Source organism: Vipera berus, assembly GCF_964194415.1.
Source record: "Vipera berus genome assembly, chromosome: 6".
NCBI classification, from domain to species: Eukaryota; Metazoa; Chordata; class Lepidosauria; order Squamata; family Viperidae; genus Vipera; species Vipera berus.
This window is the reverse complement of record NC_138208.1, coordinates 78,979,511-78,996,774: the sequence shown is the minus strand read 5'-3', so window position 1 is coordinate 78,996,774 and position 17,264 is coordinate 78,979,511. Positions and strand designations below refer to the sequence as shown.

Sequence of the window (17,264 nt, the reverse complement as noted above, 5' to 3'; positions counted from 1 at the left end):
ATTCCCAAGAGTCCCTAAATTCATGAACTTTTCTAATAAAAAGAGTTGGAAATATCTTTTGCAGTTTCCAAGATTTTGCACTTACACCTAATGCTGGTATTAAAGACACATGAATGAGGTTAGTATAATTCTTGCTTCCTAAATGGTAATCCTGAAGTTACAATCGTTTGTTTAGTCACCATTTGGAATTACAACAGCACTGAAAAAGTGACTTATGATTTTTTTTCACATTTGGCATACTTGGCAACTGCCATGTATTTATGGCAGTTGCAGTGTGCTGGGGTCATGTGATCACTTTTTGTGACCTTCTGGCAAGCAAAGTCAATGAAGAAGCCAGATTCACTTAACAGCCTTGTTAATAACTTAACAACTGCAGTAATTCACTTGTATAAATACTGTGGCAAGGAAGGTCATAAAATGAGGTAAAACTCAACTACTATTCCATCTAGCAGTGGAGATTTGGGGCTCAATTTTGGTCATAAGTTGAGGACTATCTGTACAGATTCTGTAGGTGGTATAACACTATTTGCAGAGACTGAACAACATTGTGTCATCCTTTGACAAAAAATGTGAAAGTCAGAAGGAATCCAAATGTCCTGGAAGTTTAATTATTCATGAGGATATACATCGTGCGTAAAAGCCCTTATGAAAATTCAATATAAGGAGAAAAGAGCTCCGGTTTCAACTTTCTATGGAAAGATGGGAGTTATGATGAGAAAGGATAAAAGTCAAATGCATTTATAGTTGTTACAAAAAAGATCGGAAGTTACATATTTTGTCTTTTTTCTTTTTTCTATTTATCTCCTTTTTTCATTTATTTTTCACCACTTTTCCATTTCTTTTCCCTTTGAATTTTTTTTTATTCCGTAACAATTTCTTTAATAATTTTTTTAAAGGAAACTTGAGAAAGAGTAAAGCCATCGATTTGTTTTAAAAACAATCATAAATGATGCCCTTGCCCTAAGAAACACAGCAAGCTAGATTTAATAAGCCCAAAAGGGCTGGTTTAGACTGGTATCCTATGCCCTCTTGATGAAAAAGAGGCCCCAGTGAACTCAGTGGAATTTACTTTTGAACAGATATCTATAAAACTGCACTTTTAATGGATGGCTGGTTTGTAGGTGTGCGTGCAGAGATATGCATTCTGTCAATGATCCACTGCTTGAGGAAATTCTGCATCAGCCGGTATCCATATGGTAACTCTTTGCAGTTCTCCAAAAGTGCAGATGCTTTTTAGAGCAGAGCATCTGATCTTCACAGTATGCTATTTCCGAAGTTATCAGCTCTGTGTTTTTGACAGCATGGGATCTGAGGCTTATGTTCCGTGTAACATCACTGTACATTCAGCTCTGCTCAGAGCAGGCAGGTTGTCTTCCTTTGAAAAAGCAACACATTTTAACAAATGCTGTTTTGGGAGGGAGAGATGGATCTTTTATTCAAACTAGTAAAAGGACTTGAGCCTCGACAAGCAAAGGCTCAAGCAAATTTGAAAAAAGAGCAGCAGAAAAAATATAGTTTGTCCTTAAGTTATGACTGTAATGGAGATTACCCTTTACAGTTGTAAATTGTAACGGTCGTAAAATGGATCGATCACATGATCAACCTGATTTTACAACTTTCTTCGAGCAGTCGTTAATCATACACCGCAGTTATAAGTGCAAATGCCACAGTCATTTATTTCCTTGGAGTGGTTTTGATGAAAACCTGAAGTGCTGGTTTTCAGCAAAACCATTATAAAATGTGGTCATGTAATTGTGGGACACTACAAAGGGCCATAAATATGGCCACGTTGCAGCTACAGATAGTCCTCGACTTATGGCCACAATTTTGCCCAACATTTCCATTTATAACACAAAGCCCTTATAAACAGAAGAACACCGACGCTGACATCCCTTAAACGCCACTGAAGATGTTACCTAGCCTGGTGATGAAACATTCAGAAACCAACCCACAAGCTTGGAGAACAAACCTTCACCCTCAGGAGTAGGAAGAGCTAAAAATGTCAGTTTGTGGGGTTTTTTTACATCATTCTGCGGGACTGCTGATCAGCACATTAATAAGTTCAGAACAGACATCATCCTTCTGTCTTTGAGAAGAGGAGGTTCCTTCATCTCTGAGACTTCAAACTGGCCCTTGACTTTGTCAACTTTTGGAGAGCTCTGATTGAAGCCATTAACCCTTTGCTGGCCCCATCCTCAAGGTTTCCTTGGTTTTTCCATTTTAACCTCTTGTCAGCAACCTCCTCCGTCTCATTATATTGTATTCCATGGGAACGAAAATCTCCTTTCCAGGAAGTTGGAAATATCTCTTTATCTCACAGTGCCTGGGTATTATTACTTCAAAGCAGGTGGAGAGAGGGGGGAAAAAGAAGTATGGAGAGAAGAATAATGCCAGAATGTTAAATACTAGTTACCGCTCAATCATATTCCTCTGTATACCTTGTTACACATACACACCCACACCTTTCCTGGAGAAGAAAGCACACCAAAGTATATCTTTGTATTTCCCTGACAGGAAGCCAGCAGTTTTGGGGAAGTATAACCAGTAAATTAGGGCAATGGCAGAGGTAAATGAAGTTTTGAAAACACCTTCCGCACCACAGCAATCCCACTCTGTATTAAAGTGCCGTTAAACTATTGCATAGGACAGTTTGGGAAACCTGGATTACAGATCCATTATGTAAGTCGTTCAATTTCTTTTCTTACGTCCACATTAGGACTGAGCAGGGACATTGAAGTAGGGGATCCTAAAACATCAAGATAAAGCCGATGACTGTGCAACCGAAGTCTCTCCCATCTTTAGATGTGTCTTGTGGAATGATAGCCTAATAATTATAACCCCTCATGCCTAACCATCCCTCTCCCTTCTCCCCACCACTGGTCCACAAAGCCTGAAACGCTGGGGGACTCTGCGTTAGATTACAGAAAAAATAAAAATCTGCCCGTTTCAACCATTTTCTGTATATGAGACCTGATGTGTCAAGTACAAGGAATCAGGAACACAAGTTAAGGTCAGCACTAAATTAGTGCTGGATAAGAGTCAACAGAATTCTCAAGGATGTGGGGGGGAGGCCTGGACTTGAATGCTTGTGGCAATATAATGACCCCAGACTGATAACTCTCTTAACTCTGTGTTGTGTAGTGGGTTTCTTGGAAGCAGGAGGCAAGACGAGAGGGTTCAAACAGGAACATTACTTTATTGTAGTAACAGGAACAGAACTGAGAACAGAGGCTTCTATGCAGCTATTTATACGGTTGGCCACTAGGTGGCAGCCAATAGATTTAAAGGAACCTATTTCCACCCCAGAGCCAACCAATGATCGTCCTGGAGACTGTAGGTCTGGGCAGCCAGCGACCGTTACACAGACACCCTAATTAAGCAATCTCAAGCAGCATTCAAAGACACGTGAAAATAGTTCAAGTCAAAGGCCCAATACATTACACCCCTCCCTCCAGGCTCTGTCCCTTCTTACCCTACAATATGATAGGTTTGGTGATTCTAAAACATTTCATGAAAAGCAGGGAAAACCCAACCCTATAAACAAGCAAGTACTGCCCCTGGGCAGAGTTTGTAATCTTGTGTTGTTTCCTCAAGAGATCTCTCTCTCTTCAGCTCTCCACCCAACCTGAATGAGTTGGCACACCAGGCTTTGAGGAACATTTCATTCTTTCTCATGGTTCTTTTCCAAGCCTACCACTGTGACTTGGCATGTGTTTAGAAAATCATTGATATAAGCATGTTCAACATAGAGAAATAAATAAAAGACTCTTTCTGGAACATCTGCTTTAAGGCATCACTCTTTTTTGCCAAGAAAATGTCTCTCCTGGTTTTGAAATGTAGATGTATCTTTATCACACACGGAGAATAAGAGGACACAGCAGGCATAATCCATGTTCTTCCTAGTTTCAACTTTCTTAAAGTGGATTTTCATCTATATCTCTATATCTATCTATAAATTTTGGGTAAGGGAGGGCTTCTGAAATGTTGAGGCCATGTTATCTCAGGGTGTTTATTTATTATCCTGCCTATTTTATTTATAAATAACTCAAACTAGCTCCTTCCTCCTTCTATTTTCCTCACAACCACCACCCTGTAAGGTGGGTTAAGTTGAGAGTGAGTGATAGGCCCAAAGTCACCCAGTCAGCTTTCATGCCTAAGGCGGGATTTACAGTCTCCTGGTTTTTAACCTGATGCCTTAACAACTGGACCAAACTGGAGGTTTATAAAGGAGAGTGTAATTTTCCATTCTGATTGCTTTATGGACAAAGTTATGCCTCCTTCAAGTGAAGACTCAGGAAAGATTAGACCATGAAGCCAACCAAGAAAATTCTCATATGATTCTCCAAAGAGGCACAGCCCAACTCCAGCAGGGGAAAAAGGTTGGAATTGTTATAGAGCAGTGTTGGCGAACCTTTTGGAGACCGAGTGCCCAAACTGCAACCCAAACCCCACTTATGTATCGTCAGGTGCCGGGTAGGTGTGGTCTATTGGCTGGGCATGGCCCATTGGGTGGGTGTGGCCCATTGGGTAGGCATGGCTGCGGTGGTAACAGCAGACTGGGTGGGACTAAAAGGTTTAATCAATCAATTCCAACTTTGCGAGATCTTTTTTTTTTCCGTGAGAAGTTGAAATTGATTGATTGATTGAACCTTTTTTTTTGCACACGGCAGCGAAGGCCTAAAGCGAAAAGGTTTTATAAAACTCAGCTGAAGGCCTAGGACTGGGGTGATGGCACGCGTGCGTACAAAGAGGACTCTGCGTGCCACCTGTGGCATACGTGCCATAGGTTCACCACCACGGTTATAAAGCCTCCCTGCTTTTTAGGCATCTGTAAAAGTATGAATCTAGGAATTTCACAGGAATTGAGTCTCCTTGGCAACTTAACCTTTTTTTTTTTGAGTTAAGCAATGAGCTCAATGGTCTCCAAAATATGCAAAGACAGGAGAATGGTTAGGGAGAGAGTGAACTGTGATCCTTGATGGACCCTATTCACTAGGTACTATGTTAAATACCTCACAAAAATGCTTGATTCATGCCTCAATCTGAATCAAACTCCCAATCTTTGAAGGATCTTTTGGAATTTAAGTGACAATAGGTCAGGAAGCAGGAAGGTTTCCTCTGGGGCTGCTTGTATTAGCTTATCCTAATTGGCCATTTGGAACATCAATCTCTTCTCATCTATGGAAAATCTCAGCCATCCAGAACATGGTTGTGCCAAAGGTGCTTTTTCAAAAGGTAACTGGACTTTTTTTTTCTTTGCAGACATTTCAATTCTCATCCAAGAAGCTTCTGAACTTCTCAGAACTGAGGAAGCTTCTTGGAGAAGTGAAACACCTTCAAGGAAAAACAAAGTCCAGTTGCCTTTTGAAAAAGCATCTTTGGGATATCAATCTCTTCTTTTTTGGTTTGTATGTATGGTTTTGCGAGGTAGTCCAGATTGCCAGGAGGGAAGAAGCGCATTCCAGAGGAGCAAACAGTGAAGTCTAGATAATTTGTGTAGGAAAAAGAGTGTTAAGATGGCTCCCCCCGCCCCAGTAGTTCTCATGCATGTTTAATGGTCTAGTAGTCTGTTTTGGTTTGGCAAGATTTTTGCCTACTGTTGGGTGAGGAACAATAAAGGAAACTGCTTAGAAGAACCTCAACTAACATAGCCTTGGCTAAACTGCATGCTGTGTTAAATGAAGGCTTGGAGAACTTAGAAGTGGCTTTTTGACTAGAGGCAATGATGGACTTTAAAAATTCCAGCATGCAGTTGACCTTTGGGTGGCAAATGCTTAGGTCTTCACAAACGTTTTTCCTGTTATTTACCCATGGCTTAAGGTGGGATGCTTTGGATATATTAAAACATCTGCCAGAGTCTCAGAATCACCAGTCCACTTAATTTACAGGTTACAGACTCGGAAAAACCTCTCCGTACCTATGTATCCTACCTACATATCAAGGCAGTAAAAGCAAAGCTTGCAATCAGTTGGAAGAAAAGGGAAATTATCTTAAAATCTGCAGAGCAGTTGAGAAATTTGGCTACAATTCTTTTGAGACAATAGCACTGATGATTGTTCCTGCCCAGAAAGTAATTTCTCCCTCATGGTTACCAGGCATCCAGATATTTAAATTCAGAAGTTGAATTTAATGTTCGGTTGAGTCAACCTCCACCCCTCCTTATTAATCCAAATTAATCCCTTTAACCTTAGAATGTAGGATTCTAAAACAAGCTGGACTTTCAACTGAGACTTAACAATATTAAAATATGAGAAAAGGAAAGTCTTTTGACCCAGCTAGATATGGAAATCACTGCCTAGAATCAGGTCTGATTTGGGAACTGAAGATTCCCAGGAGATTTGATAAGTTTCCAACAAAATTTTTTACAATTTATCAAAGAGAAATTCAGCCTAGAACCAAGGAGAAATTTTCTGACAGAGAGAGCAATTAACAAGTGGACCTGTCTCTTCTCTTCCACTTCCAGCACATAAATATATAACGTCCTTGTGAAATCAAGATTGTAGAATGCTAGAAAAGAATCACTACCCAGTAGCATGGATTATCTATAGCAAGACTTTGAAGCAGACTTCAAACAATTCCCTTTATTTTTGTGCAGTGATGTTTATTTCAAGTCAAAGAGTCAAAAAGCTGCAGTGGTACCCATTCAGTATACCCGAGAAGCTTCAAATCCAAGTTGTAGTACAAGATGAATCAGTTGTTTTATTTCTCAAAGTGAAGTCCTTAGGAAAATCAACTAACATGTAACTGTCCTTTGGAATAATTGAGCTCCCAACGCCACTGTGATACAACTTGGGAGACAGGAACATTTCAGTCATGTTAGCTTCACTTCCCCCCCCCCCCCGAGAAACCACAACCGGTTTTGTACACTCCCTTTGTATTTCAGGAATAGCATGCCACCATCTGTACTAAATACTTAAGTCACTGAGTTTCCTTTGGAGCTTCTGGTTTCAGAGTTTCCACTTCCCTTTCATCAGGTTTTGCAGGCTCCAGGTCATCTGAGGTATTCTTGAGTGCAGGAACAAAGGGTCCCACAAGCCAGGACAATGGAGTGTTCTGCAGCACATAGTCCAAGATATCATCTACATACTTCAGGGCCATGCTGGCCGTTTTCTTGTTTTGAATCAAAATGTTGCTAGAAAGCTCTTTGAAAGAATGAACACCAGTAAATGTAGCTTGGAGCTCCTCAATACTGTGGACAGCCAACTCAATATTCTGCTGAAAGATACCAGGCAGACCTTGGATGCTTCCTATCAAGTTCATGTATGCCATCTGCAATTGTTCAGTGATGTGGAAACTCATGGCCAAGGTATGAGATTCCATCTGTGAAAAGAAATGAACCAATAGATATTTTAGCTTCTCAAGGATGGCCTTACAATTATTACATCAAGAGCTCATGTTTTCTTGGTCTCAACTATGACTTTAAATCCAGCTGTACCTGCTGGAGCTTCTCCTTTTCTTCCTGGGGTATCTGAAGGATATCTTGCTTTTTATGCTCTATCTAGTGGACAAAAAAAGGAATTGTTTTAATACAGCTTTCTTTAGAGCAATACAATTTACTTTGCCATCAGAAAGATAATGACCAGAGCAAGCTATCCATCCCCTTGCAAATATCTCAAAGCACTAAATAAATAAATACAAATGTTTATCAGTTGGAGTCTCCACTTCAAACTTAAACAAATGCAAACATATAATTTTTCAGCCATTTTTCTGCTTTTTCTCTTTGAATGGAATCTGGCAACCATGATTTGCCTTGAACAATTCAGAAAAATACTAATTTTGGGGTTAAAGACAAAACAGGGCCGCTACTTTCCAAATGAAAAAAAAGGCGAATCATTTTGTTGTACGAAAAGTCAAGTTTAGATATCTAATCTTAAGCTTCATATTCCACCATCTTTCTAGTACAGCTTTCTTTTTGCTTTATTATTTCCATTGAATAAATCAATTCCCATGTACATAGCAGGGTAAGCTTATGTCTTATAGCTAGCTTATAGGCTAGTTTATGTCTCGGCACATCCCAAAATGTCTAAGCTCCTTTCCAGGTGTGTCACACAAAGTTCAACGTTCTATTGATCTGGCAGAAAAACATGTACTTTTTGTGTATTTACTGTCCCTGTGCCCCAACAGCTTATACCACAAACGAAACATAGTTAAGGAGGGGTGGGGCTGAAGAACATTTCATTCCATATTCAATAAAAAAAATGGGGTATGGAGCTGAATTCTCCTACCTGCCCAATGACTTGATGTAATTGGCTGAATGTATTTTGGATGTTTTGCCTGGCAGCTTCCATTTTCACGACAGCATACTTGTAGGCACGATGCTGGAGTTTAGTTGACAGGGAACCAAGCTGCACAAAATAACCTTGGGATTTAGGTGGTAGCTCGATCCCTTCTGCTGTAGATTGTGCTATTTTAGCTGCGGAGTAGAGTTAAACACGTTACTTCTCTGAAACGTCTGCTCAGGCTTCGACACACGGAAGCCATTTTCTTTTCTTTTGAAAAGAGCAATATTCACAAAAGATAACGGAGTGAGGCTGGGAGTATTGCAAATGCTGACTTCCTATGAGCAAAACTGATCCCAGAGAACTAAGATTACAGATGTTGGAGTAAAACTCCTGGCTTACCAAGTTCTTCATCGGTCATTGGTAGATAGTGATCCAACAACTCTTCCGATTTCTCCAGTATTGCTTCTACCCCACTTATGGCGAGTTTACCCATTCTTGTGTCTATGATCATCTCTTTGCCATCTTGTACAACTTTGGCTACTGCTTCTTTTACATCCGCTACTTTGGAGGACACAAGTTCCTGTGTCTCAGTAATAACCTACGGAGATACCATTAAACAAACAGCAACATTCAGTGTCTTGGGAACTGGACTAATGAAATACTAACCATTATTTGCTTAAGAATTACTCTGTGTAGGCAAAAAAAAATCATCATTGTCAGAATGCTATATCTGGAAAGCAAATAATATGTCCCTCTATTGCTTTTTGGACTCAATTTACTTTATAGTTAACTCCACCAGCTGCTACTCTGTTCCAAGCTATCAGATCCAATCAAATCAATCAAGACAATGCTGAAATCAGATTTCACACAAGTTCTCATCCCCTGAGCAAGCGGCTTCTAATTTTATATCCAAGTGCATTTTTGAATCTTTTCTTCATTCTCTTCATCGGAAATAAGAACATTGGATTACTATACCCAGAATCCCCAACGTAAGGCAATTTTAAGACATGTTGGAGTTGCACTCCCAAACCTCTAGAGGGCACTAGATTTATCACCCAATCAAAGATGATATTAAAAGACGGAAGTAAAAATAAGATACTCAGTTTACCTGGTCAGCTGTTTGGTGGAGGAAAGGAAGGTTCTCCTCCAGTTTATCCAAACCCTTGGAGGCATAGTGGCTAGCTGCTGAAACTACAGAGATGCAGACTTTAGCTTATAGGTTGCAAGTCTTTTGCCATAACATCCAAAAAGTATTAACTATTTTTAGAATTCTGATCACTAAATAATTGTTTGCTCCAACTGAATCTTCCTTTTCCCCTATTTTACCTGGTCAGCTGTTTGGTGGAGGAAAGGAAGGTTCTCCTCCAGTTTATCCAAACCCTTGGAGGCATAGTGGCTAGCTGCTGAAACTACAGAGATGCAGACTTTAGCTTATAGGTTGCAAGTCTTTTGCCATAACATCCAAAAAGTATTAACTATTTTTAGAATTCTGATCACTAAATAATTGTTTGCTCCAACTGAATCTTCCTTTTCCGCTATTTATTATGTTCCACTTAAATTTCTCATGGTATAAATTTCTGCAAATTAAAATGTGTTGCACTTTACAGAAGAATGATTCCAGGAGTACATTCATTTATTCATTCCTTTGTTTTTAGATTTATATGTTGCCCATCCAGGTGACTCTGGATGGCTTACAAACATTAATGTGGACCTCAGAGCCCTATTTCCATCCTTTCAAGAAATGTTGTACCCTGACACACAATTCCTACAATTCGGAAACCATCAAAAGCATTACTGAAAGGACAGAAATTACAACACCCATGAGTAAATACAGATTCTCTGGGGAAACCCCCATACTCAGTAGGAGAAGAGAGGAAGAGATAACCAATTCCTGGAGTTGGGAAGGATCGCTCAAATCTTTCTGCTCAATGCAGAAATCCACATTAAAGGGGGCTATCTAATCTCCAGAAGATGGTAGAGGACAGGAAGGCCTGGAGGAACATTGTCCATAGGGTCACGATGGGTCGGACATGACTTCGCAGCTAACAACAACAACATCTAATCTGCCCTGGAGGATGCCCCACTGAAGAGGAGTCAACCACTTTTCTGAGTTATTGGTTTCACTGTTGAGATATATGCAGGACTTCAACAATGCATATATACCAATAGATAGAATCCCTCACATTACATAAGTAAACCAGTCCCAAAATCTACAGTAAAAATAAGCCTGTGAGGTGCCCCAAAGACTTGCTGTCTCTTCATACAAAAAAAATCTCGAGAATGAGGGCAGTATCTTACCTTGGGGCTCAAGTTTACTCAGAAAAGGTTGAGCACTATTCATAGCCATCTCAGAGACTTGCTTCACACTCTCTGCCAAATCCAGGACTACTTTAACATAGGGGTGGTTCTCTTTAGTTGAGGTATAAACGGAAGCTGCCATTTCATAAGTGGAGCTAACAAGAGGTAGGTTGCTGGCTCTTGAAAGAACATCCTTTGGGATATGATAGGAAATAAAGTTAGAAAATAAATCCAGTACTCAGCTGTATCTGTGGCTAATATCTATAAAGACAAGTTTTACTTGAATATCCTCCACCTTTGTTGGGGCTATAACATCCAGCCTGTATAATCAGTAACCCTTTTAGCAGAAAATTCTGGAAATTATCATTTGAAAACCATAAAGGCACACAACTGACACACGGGTTTGGACACAATTGTGTTAGCAGTTCCTTTAGACCAGGGATCCCCAACTTTGACCAATTTATGACTTATGGACTTCAACTCCCAGAATTCCTCAGCTAGCATGGCTGGCTGAGGAATTCTGGGAGTTGAAGTCCACAAGTCATAAAATGGCCAAGGTTGGGGATCTCTGCTTTAGACAATATTTCCCTCCAACCACACGGTCATTCACAACATTTTAGCATTTGTTGGTCTAGGCACCAAAAACATACAATATGTAGATTATTATAGCAAGCAGCTATCTAATGTATTATGCTTTGGAATTCATAAATTAAACCGCAACCAGCCAACCAATTGTTGTCTCAATACTCAATATAGATTAGCACAAAACACTGCACAAAACACTGTGACACAGAGAGGTCACATAATACCCACTGGAATCAATATGCCTTCAGATACCATGCTTGGTATCTATGAGGCTTTTTGTCCACAGGATTAAAAAAAAGATAAGAGATTTAGAGAGTTAAACAGAAAATAAGAGAGTAAAATAGAAAGCTGGCATTCCACAAGAAAACTCTACCATTACTGTTATGAAGTACTCTTTTACATCATATAAACATACTCTACAGAGGGGAATGAGTTTCCTGAAGGAACTATGCAGCTTTTGAACCATGGATGTTTTGCAACTGGTCACACCCACCCCATAACAGGCATTTAATGACTAGGCAATCTTCTGGTGGCAGCCATTTTTGTGAGTGTCCCCATTCCTTGCTCTCAACATGCTAAAATATGACCCCAACCCACAAGCTGAACTACCTGTTCCAAGGAGAAAACGCCCCCATTAAATGGCAATGCCAGGGATTCACATAAGCCTTGATTGCTAGTGTTAAGTTTAGTATGTTTTGGCACTTAGGAAAATTCTCATTGCAGATCGGAAGAGAAATAGCAGAGAAATCTTATGAAAAAACTGCTGGCATTCCAGATCAGAAAGGCACTTAGGACAGGCCATCTCTTCTGCCTTGCATATTTCAGGGTTTCCAAGATACCGACTTCAAAAGACTTAAAAGTCATCTCTTTTCATTGCCATCTACTAGTTGCCTTAATTTTTGCAGCCCACTTGTGTGTGTGGGGGGGCATATTTGAATCAGTATAAACTCCTGGTGACCACCTAGATCAGGGTTGGGGAACCTTATGACTTGTGGACTTCAACTCCCAAAAACAGCCCAGGTTCCCCACCCCTGACCTAGATTAATTTCCCTGGAGTTTTCTTGGCAAGATTTTGGAAGTGCAAAGCAAGGTTCGCCCCCACCTCCCACTGCCTCCCTGCTTTGTGGATAAATCAGGACTAAAATTCTTGATATTCTGGTTTCTATATTGGTGCCTTAACCAGCACACCAAAATGGTTCTAGCCCTACATTTCAAACCATAAGAAACTTAGCAATCAATTGCGTTTCAATTATTTCAAGAGCGGAATAGGCCGTTTCATATGCTTTGGAAGCACTTCACGTTCGTAGAGCCTTTGGTGCAAAAAGACCTGGCTTTTGAACGATGGACTGAGGAATGCTGCTAAAAAAAACTAACTGGGCTGAGAAAATTAATTATCTTTAATTAAAATCAAATAGCACAGTTGGGCTGTCTACATGAAACATCCTGTTTCTATCACATTAACTATTAACTTGGCATTAAAATCTAAATTGACCCTGCAATTTTATTATCCTATCAAAATTATATACAGGTGTCTACTGGTATTCATTAGTTTATAGCCACCAAGGACAAGCCTACCTGTGGTGTTTCATTATTCTCCATAGCTGAAGTCTGTTCCTCATTATTTCTGGGAGCCACTGAATATTCTGGCCTAGAAGGAAATATATATATATCCCTTAGTAACTCTCAAGATACCTGCAGCTGAAGAACATTTCTCTATAGCTCTTGCTTCCACTTCACATCCATTGCAATAGGCAACAGCTCATGTGTGGCTTTTCCCAAGCATCAGATGCAGAGAAAGGAAAACCATGATTGTGGGGTTACCTTACAGCTGTATGGGAGACCTGCTAAAGGAGAACAAGTGACAAGCTTATTATTGCACGTCACACTTTTTTGCCATAACTTTTAAGGAGAATTTTCTTTTCAGCGACTTTGGAAACTAAATAAATTCTTGAGAAGAAAGTCTGAGCAATATCAGAAATGGTTGAGATTTGGAGTCTAGAGTGGAAAGAACAAAAATCCTGGAAGATAGCTACCAAGGAATATACATGGGGGTGCCCATGTAATTCCCAGGGGGTCAAACTCAGCTTAATCTTATGTTATTCCACATCCAGATGAGCTGTGCTTGGTTTTAGCTGCATTTTAAGGTACAACAGATAACCTGACTTTCCCTGTTTTGCCATCATGCAAGCATTGAATTTATTTCTAGAACAATTTAATGTTTTTGTCATTGTTAAAAAGCAAATCTCAAAGAGCTGAGCTGCCAAGATAAGACAATGGAAGCAATGTTTTTATATTCTCAGAATATATCATACCAAGCATAAACCGTAATTGGGTTCACGAATAATGCTAAGGAAAAACAACCCAGACTGTTAACCCAATTAACAAATCTTCTTATATAATATTAAGCCTTAATTTGTTTTGACTTATATAAACCTGCAATTGTGCCATGGAAATCATGGTTTATAATTTAGCTTTGGGTAGGAATCTAGAAATTATGGCTTATTTTATAGGGTTAAATAAAACATGGCTTATCACAAGGCAGGAATCTATGGAGTGATTCCCTTAATGAGTTGCAACCTTTATGATTAAGCAACATTGCTTTTACATTCCCAAGGCTAAAATAGGGCTAATTGTTCTATATAGAAGTTATCTAAAATACATGTAGTCTTATGTTACACTAGAGGATAAAAATGTAATCTGGTAAAACTTAATGATAAAATGCAAACATGTAAAAGTTGGGTTTTTTAAAAAAAGTTTATTGAATAAATTAAAATTGACTTTACTAACCCATAAACCTAGGTATATATATTTCACAGGTTGAATTCATACAATACACTAACAAGCAGACTACATGTTGGCTTATAAATGTTCTATGAATTCACTCTTAGAAACTCTGGAGATAAAAGAGAAAGTGGAACTAGCATTCCATGTTCACATAGCCAATATTATACAACATTAACAACATAAATACAATTATTTAAAAAATATTTTTAAAAAAGTCTTACATTTTCTTAGTAGGAAATTTCAAGATGGTCTTCAGCTCTTCCCAGAAAATCTTGTAGTGTAAATTAGCCAACTCCAGTTTCAGCTTATTTATACATCAGGTGAAGACCAAGCCCTCCAATTGACAGAACAGAGGACCAATGGGAACATTGCTTGCTCTCTCATAACCAATCAGTCAGCAAAAAGCAAGAAGGTGAGAAGGTCTCTTCAAGAAAATCTGACCTCTCCAGACAATGCCATCAACTGAACAACTCATAATAAAAGCAGTAAGGGTTGGGTTCATACATTGGTTTTAATTACGGTATAATGCAGTTTGTTTAGTTTGGGTTTAACATGTTATGTGAAGCCAATCTCCCTAGTGTATAAAACATGGTCTGTAACAGCATGCTATATAGGCCAGATAGTAATGGTTGGTTTGAATAAGCCCTGCTTAAACTATGTCTCATCTGATATGGTGACATGATAATTTCAGCCATGGTTTGTTTGGACATGGTTTGTTGAATATGTCACAATTAGTCTGTCCACATCTCAGGTAAATTATAAACCATGTTTCAGAAACCATAGTAGCTAATTTCACACAATGTGCTAAGCCAGATTCCAATAAAGTAAACAATGATTTAGTACAAGGATCTTTGAACTCTGAGGTGGTTGGAACCACTTGGATGTTAAATACATGCTCTGGGTATGCCATGGTGGGCACCATCAGCACCAAACACTCATTAATGTAATAGTCATGTTTCCAAAGCTTGCTATCACTTTTACTTTCAAGATTGTCCCCAGAGCCTGAAATTATTCTTTGAAATGAAGATTATGTTCAAGACCAAGCGTTGTTTTTCAGGATGCTAGTTTCCCAATTTTTAATAAAAGATCCTTTCAAAAAGGTAACACAGCTGGATATGGAGCTCAGCAGGTGCCCACAATATATCTGCACAATGGCATCCATAGCTATCTCAGCAGGGACTCACAACTTAGTATTCGGTGTAAACGAATGCTTTGAATAATTTAATTTAATTTAATTTATTAATATTTCTATACCGCCCTTCTCCCGGGGGACTCAGGGCGGTGTACAGGGCAAGAATAAAACACAGAAATTTACAAAAACTAAAAGATAATTAAATGCATGCCCGATTAAAATACAATTGATACATAGTAAAAACCCCCAATAAAAATGATAAAAAAAAACCCACCAATCCCCCCTCAGGCCAGGCCGGCTTGCTCGAACAAGTATGTTTTCAGATCACGGCGAAAGGAGCGCAGATCGGGCGCCGTCCGGAGCTCAACCGGTAACTGGTTCCATAGCTCCGGGGCGCCCACAGAGAAGGATCTCCCCCTGGGGGCCACCAGTCGGCATTCTCTGACCGGTGGCACCCTGAGGAGGCCCTCTCTGTGGGAACGCACAGGGCGCAGGGAGCTTGATGCCGGCAGCAGATGTTCCCTGAGGTACTCCGGCCCCATGCCATGGAGGGCTTTGAACACCATTACTAGCACCTTGAATCTCACCCGGAAGACAACTGGCAACCAATGCAGCTCACGGAGCAGAGGTGTCACATGGGAGTATCGGGAGACTCCCAACACAACCCTCGCGGCTGCATTCTGTACCAGTTGGAGCCTCCGGGTGGTCCTCAAGGGAAGCCCCATGTAGAGAGCGTTGCAGTAGTCTAGACGAGAGGTCACGAGCGCGTGAGTGACCGTGCATAAATCATCCCGGCTTAGATAGGGCCGCAACTGGCGCACCAGGCGGACCTGGGCGAAAGCCCCCCTAGTCACAGCCACCATGTGATCTTCCAAGGTAAGCCGCGAATCTAGGAGGACTCCCAAGTTGCGAGCCCTATCTACGGGGGGTAATAATTCATCCCCATAGAAAGAGATGGAATATCCGAATAGACCCGGGATGAAGGTATGCAAAGCCACTCGGTCTTGTCGGGGTTGAGTTGAAGTCTGTTCCTCCCCATCCAGACCCGAACCGCCTCCAGGCAACGGGACATCACGTTGAGGGCATCACTGGGGTGGTTTGGGGTAGAAAGAAAAAGCTGGGTATCATCAGCGTACTGATGATACCCAACTCCAAAGCCACGAATGATCTCACCCAGCGGTTTCATATAGATGTTGAACAGGAGAGGCGAGAGGACCGACCCCTGAGGAACTCCACAAACGAGAGACCTCGCGGTCGACCTCTGCCCTCCTGTCAACACCGACTGCGAGCGTCCCTGGAGATAGGAGGAGAACCACTGTAAAACCGTGCCTCCCACTCCCAATCCCCTGAGACGCCGCAGCAGGATACCATGGTCGATGGTATCGAAAGCCGCTGAGAGGTCTAATAGGACTAGAACAGAGGAATGACCCCTGTCCCGAGCCCTCCAGAGATCATTCACCAGCGCGACCAATGCCGTCTCCGTGCTGTGCCCGGGCCTGAAACCCGATTGGTATGGGTCTAGATAATCCGCTTCATCCAGGACCAAAGGGAGCTGATGTGCCACCACACTCTCAACAACCTTCGCAAGAAAGCGAAGGTTGGAGACCGGACGAAAGTTGTTCAATACAGCTGGGTCCAATGCAGGCTTCTTGAGGAGGGGCCTCACCACCGCCTCTTTCAAGATGGCAGGGAAGCTGCCCTCACTCAAAGAAGCTGATATAACTGCCTGGAACCAGCTGCGTGTCCTCTCCCGGGCTGCATAAACCAGCCAGGAAGGGCACGGGTCCAATAAACATGTGGTGGAGCTCAGTCTCCCCATAATCCTGTCCACTTCCTCCGGAGTTACAGAATCAAACTCCTCCCAAGTGATATCGACAAGACCACCCGCGTCCTGATCGCCAGACTCTGCCCAGTCAGAGTCCAGACCGGTCCGAATCCGAGTGATTTTGTCAGATAATTGTTAAACTCCTCGGCACGACCCTGCAAGGGTTCCTCCCTCACCTCCTGATTAAGGAGGGAGCGAGTCACCCTAAACAGAGCGGCCGGGCGATTATCTGCGGACGCGATAAGGGTAGCGAAGTGATTAGACCTTGCCACCCTCATCGCAGCGAGATAAGACCTAATATGGGTTCTTAGTCGCAATCGGTCGGATTCGGATCGGCTGGACCTCCAACCGCTCCAACCGCTCTCTAGGCCATGATCTTGTGGCCTACCATACAAGGGCTGCAAAATCTGCAGCAAAG

At 41.2% G+C, this 17,264-nt stretch overlaps 1 protein-coding gene across 1 annotated transcript; it reads right to left on the bottom strand.

The window, feature by feature from the left end:
• Nucleotides 1-6,918: 6,918 nt before the first annotated feature.
• On the bottom strand, nucleotides 6,919-12,704 carry LOC308669786 (perilipin-3-like; the record flags this gene model as incomplete). The annotated part of the gene is made up of 7 exons (XM_081330663.1): nucleotides 6,919-7,320; nucleotides 7,436-7,498; nucleotides 8,226-8,413; nucleotides 8,622-8,820; nucleotides 9,331-9,413; nucleotides 10,521-10,713; nucleotides 12,681-12,704. 7 exons carry the CDS (start codon nucleotides 12,702-12,704, stop codon nucleotides 6,919-6,921), a joined length of 1,152 nt encoding a protein of 383 aa, XP_081186789.1.
• Between the last annotated feature and the right edge of the window lie 4,560 nt (nucleotides 12,705-17,264).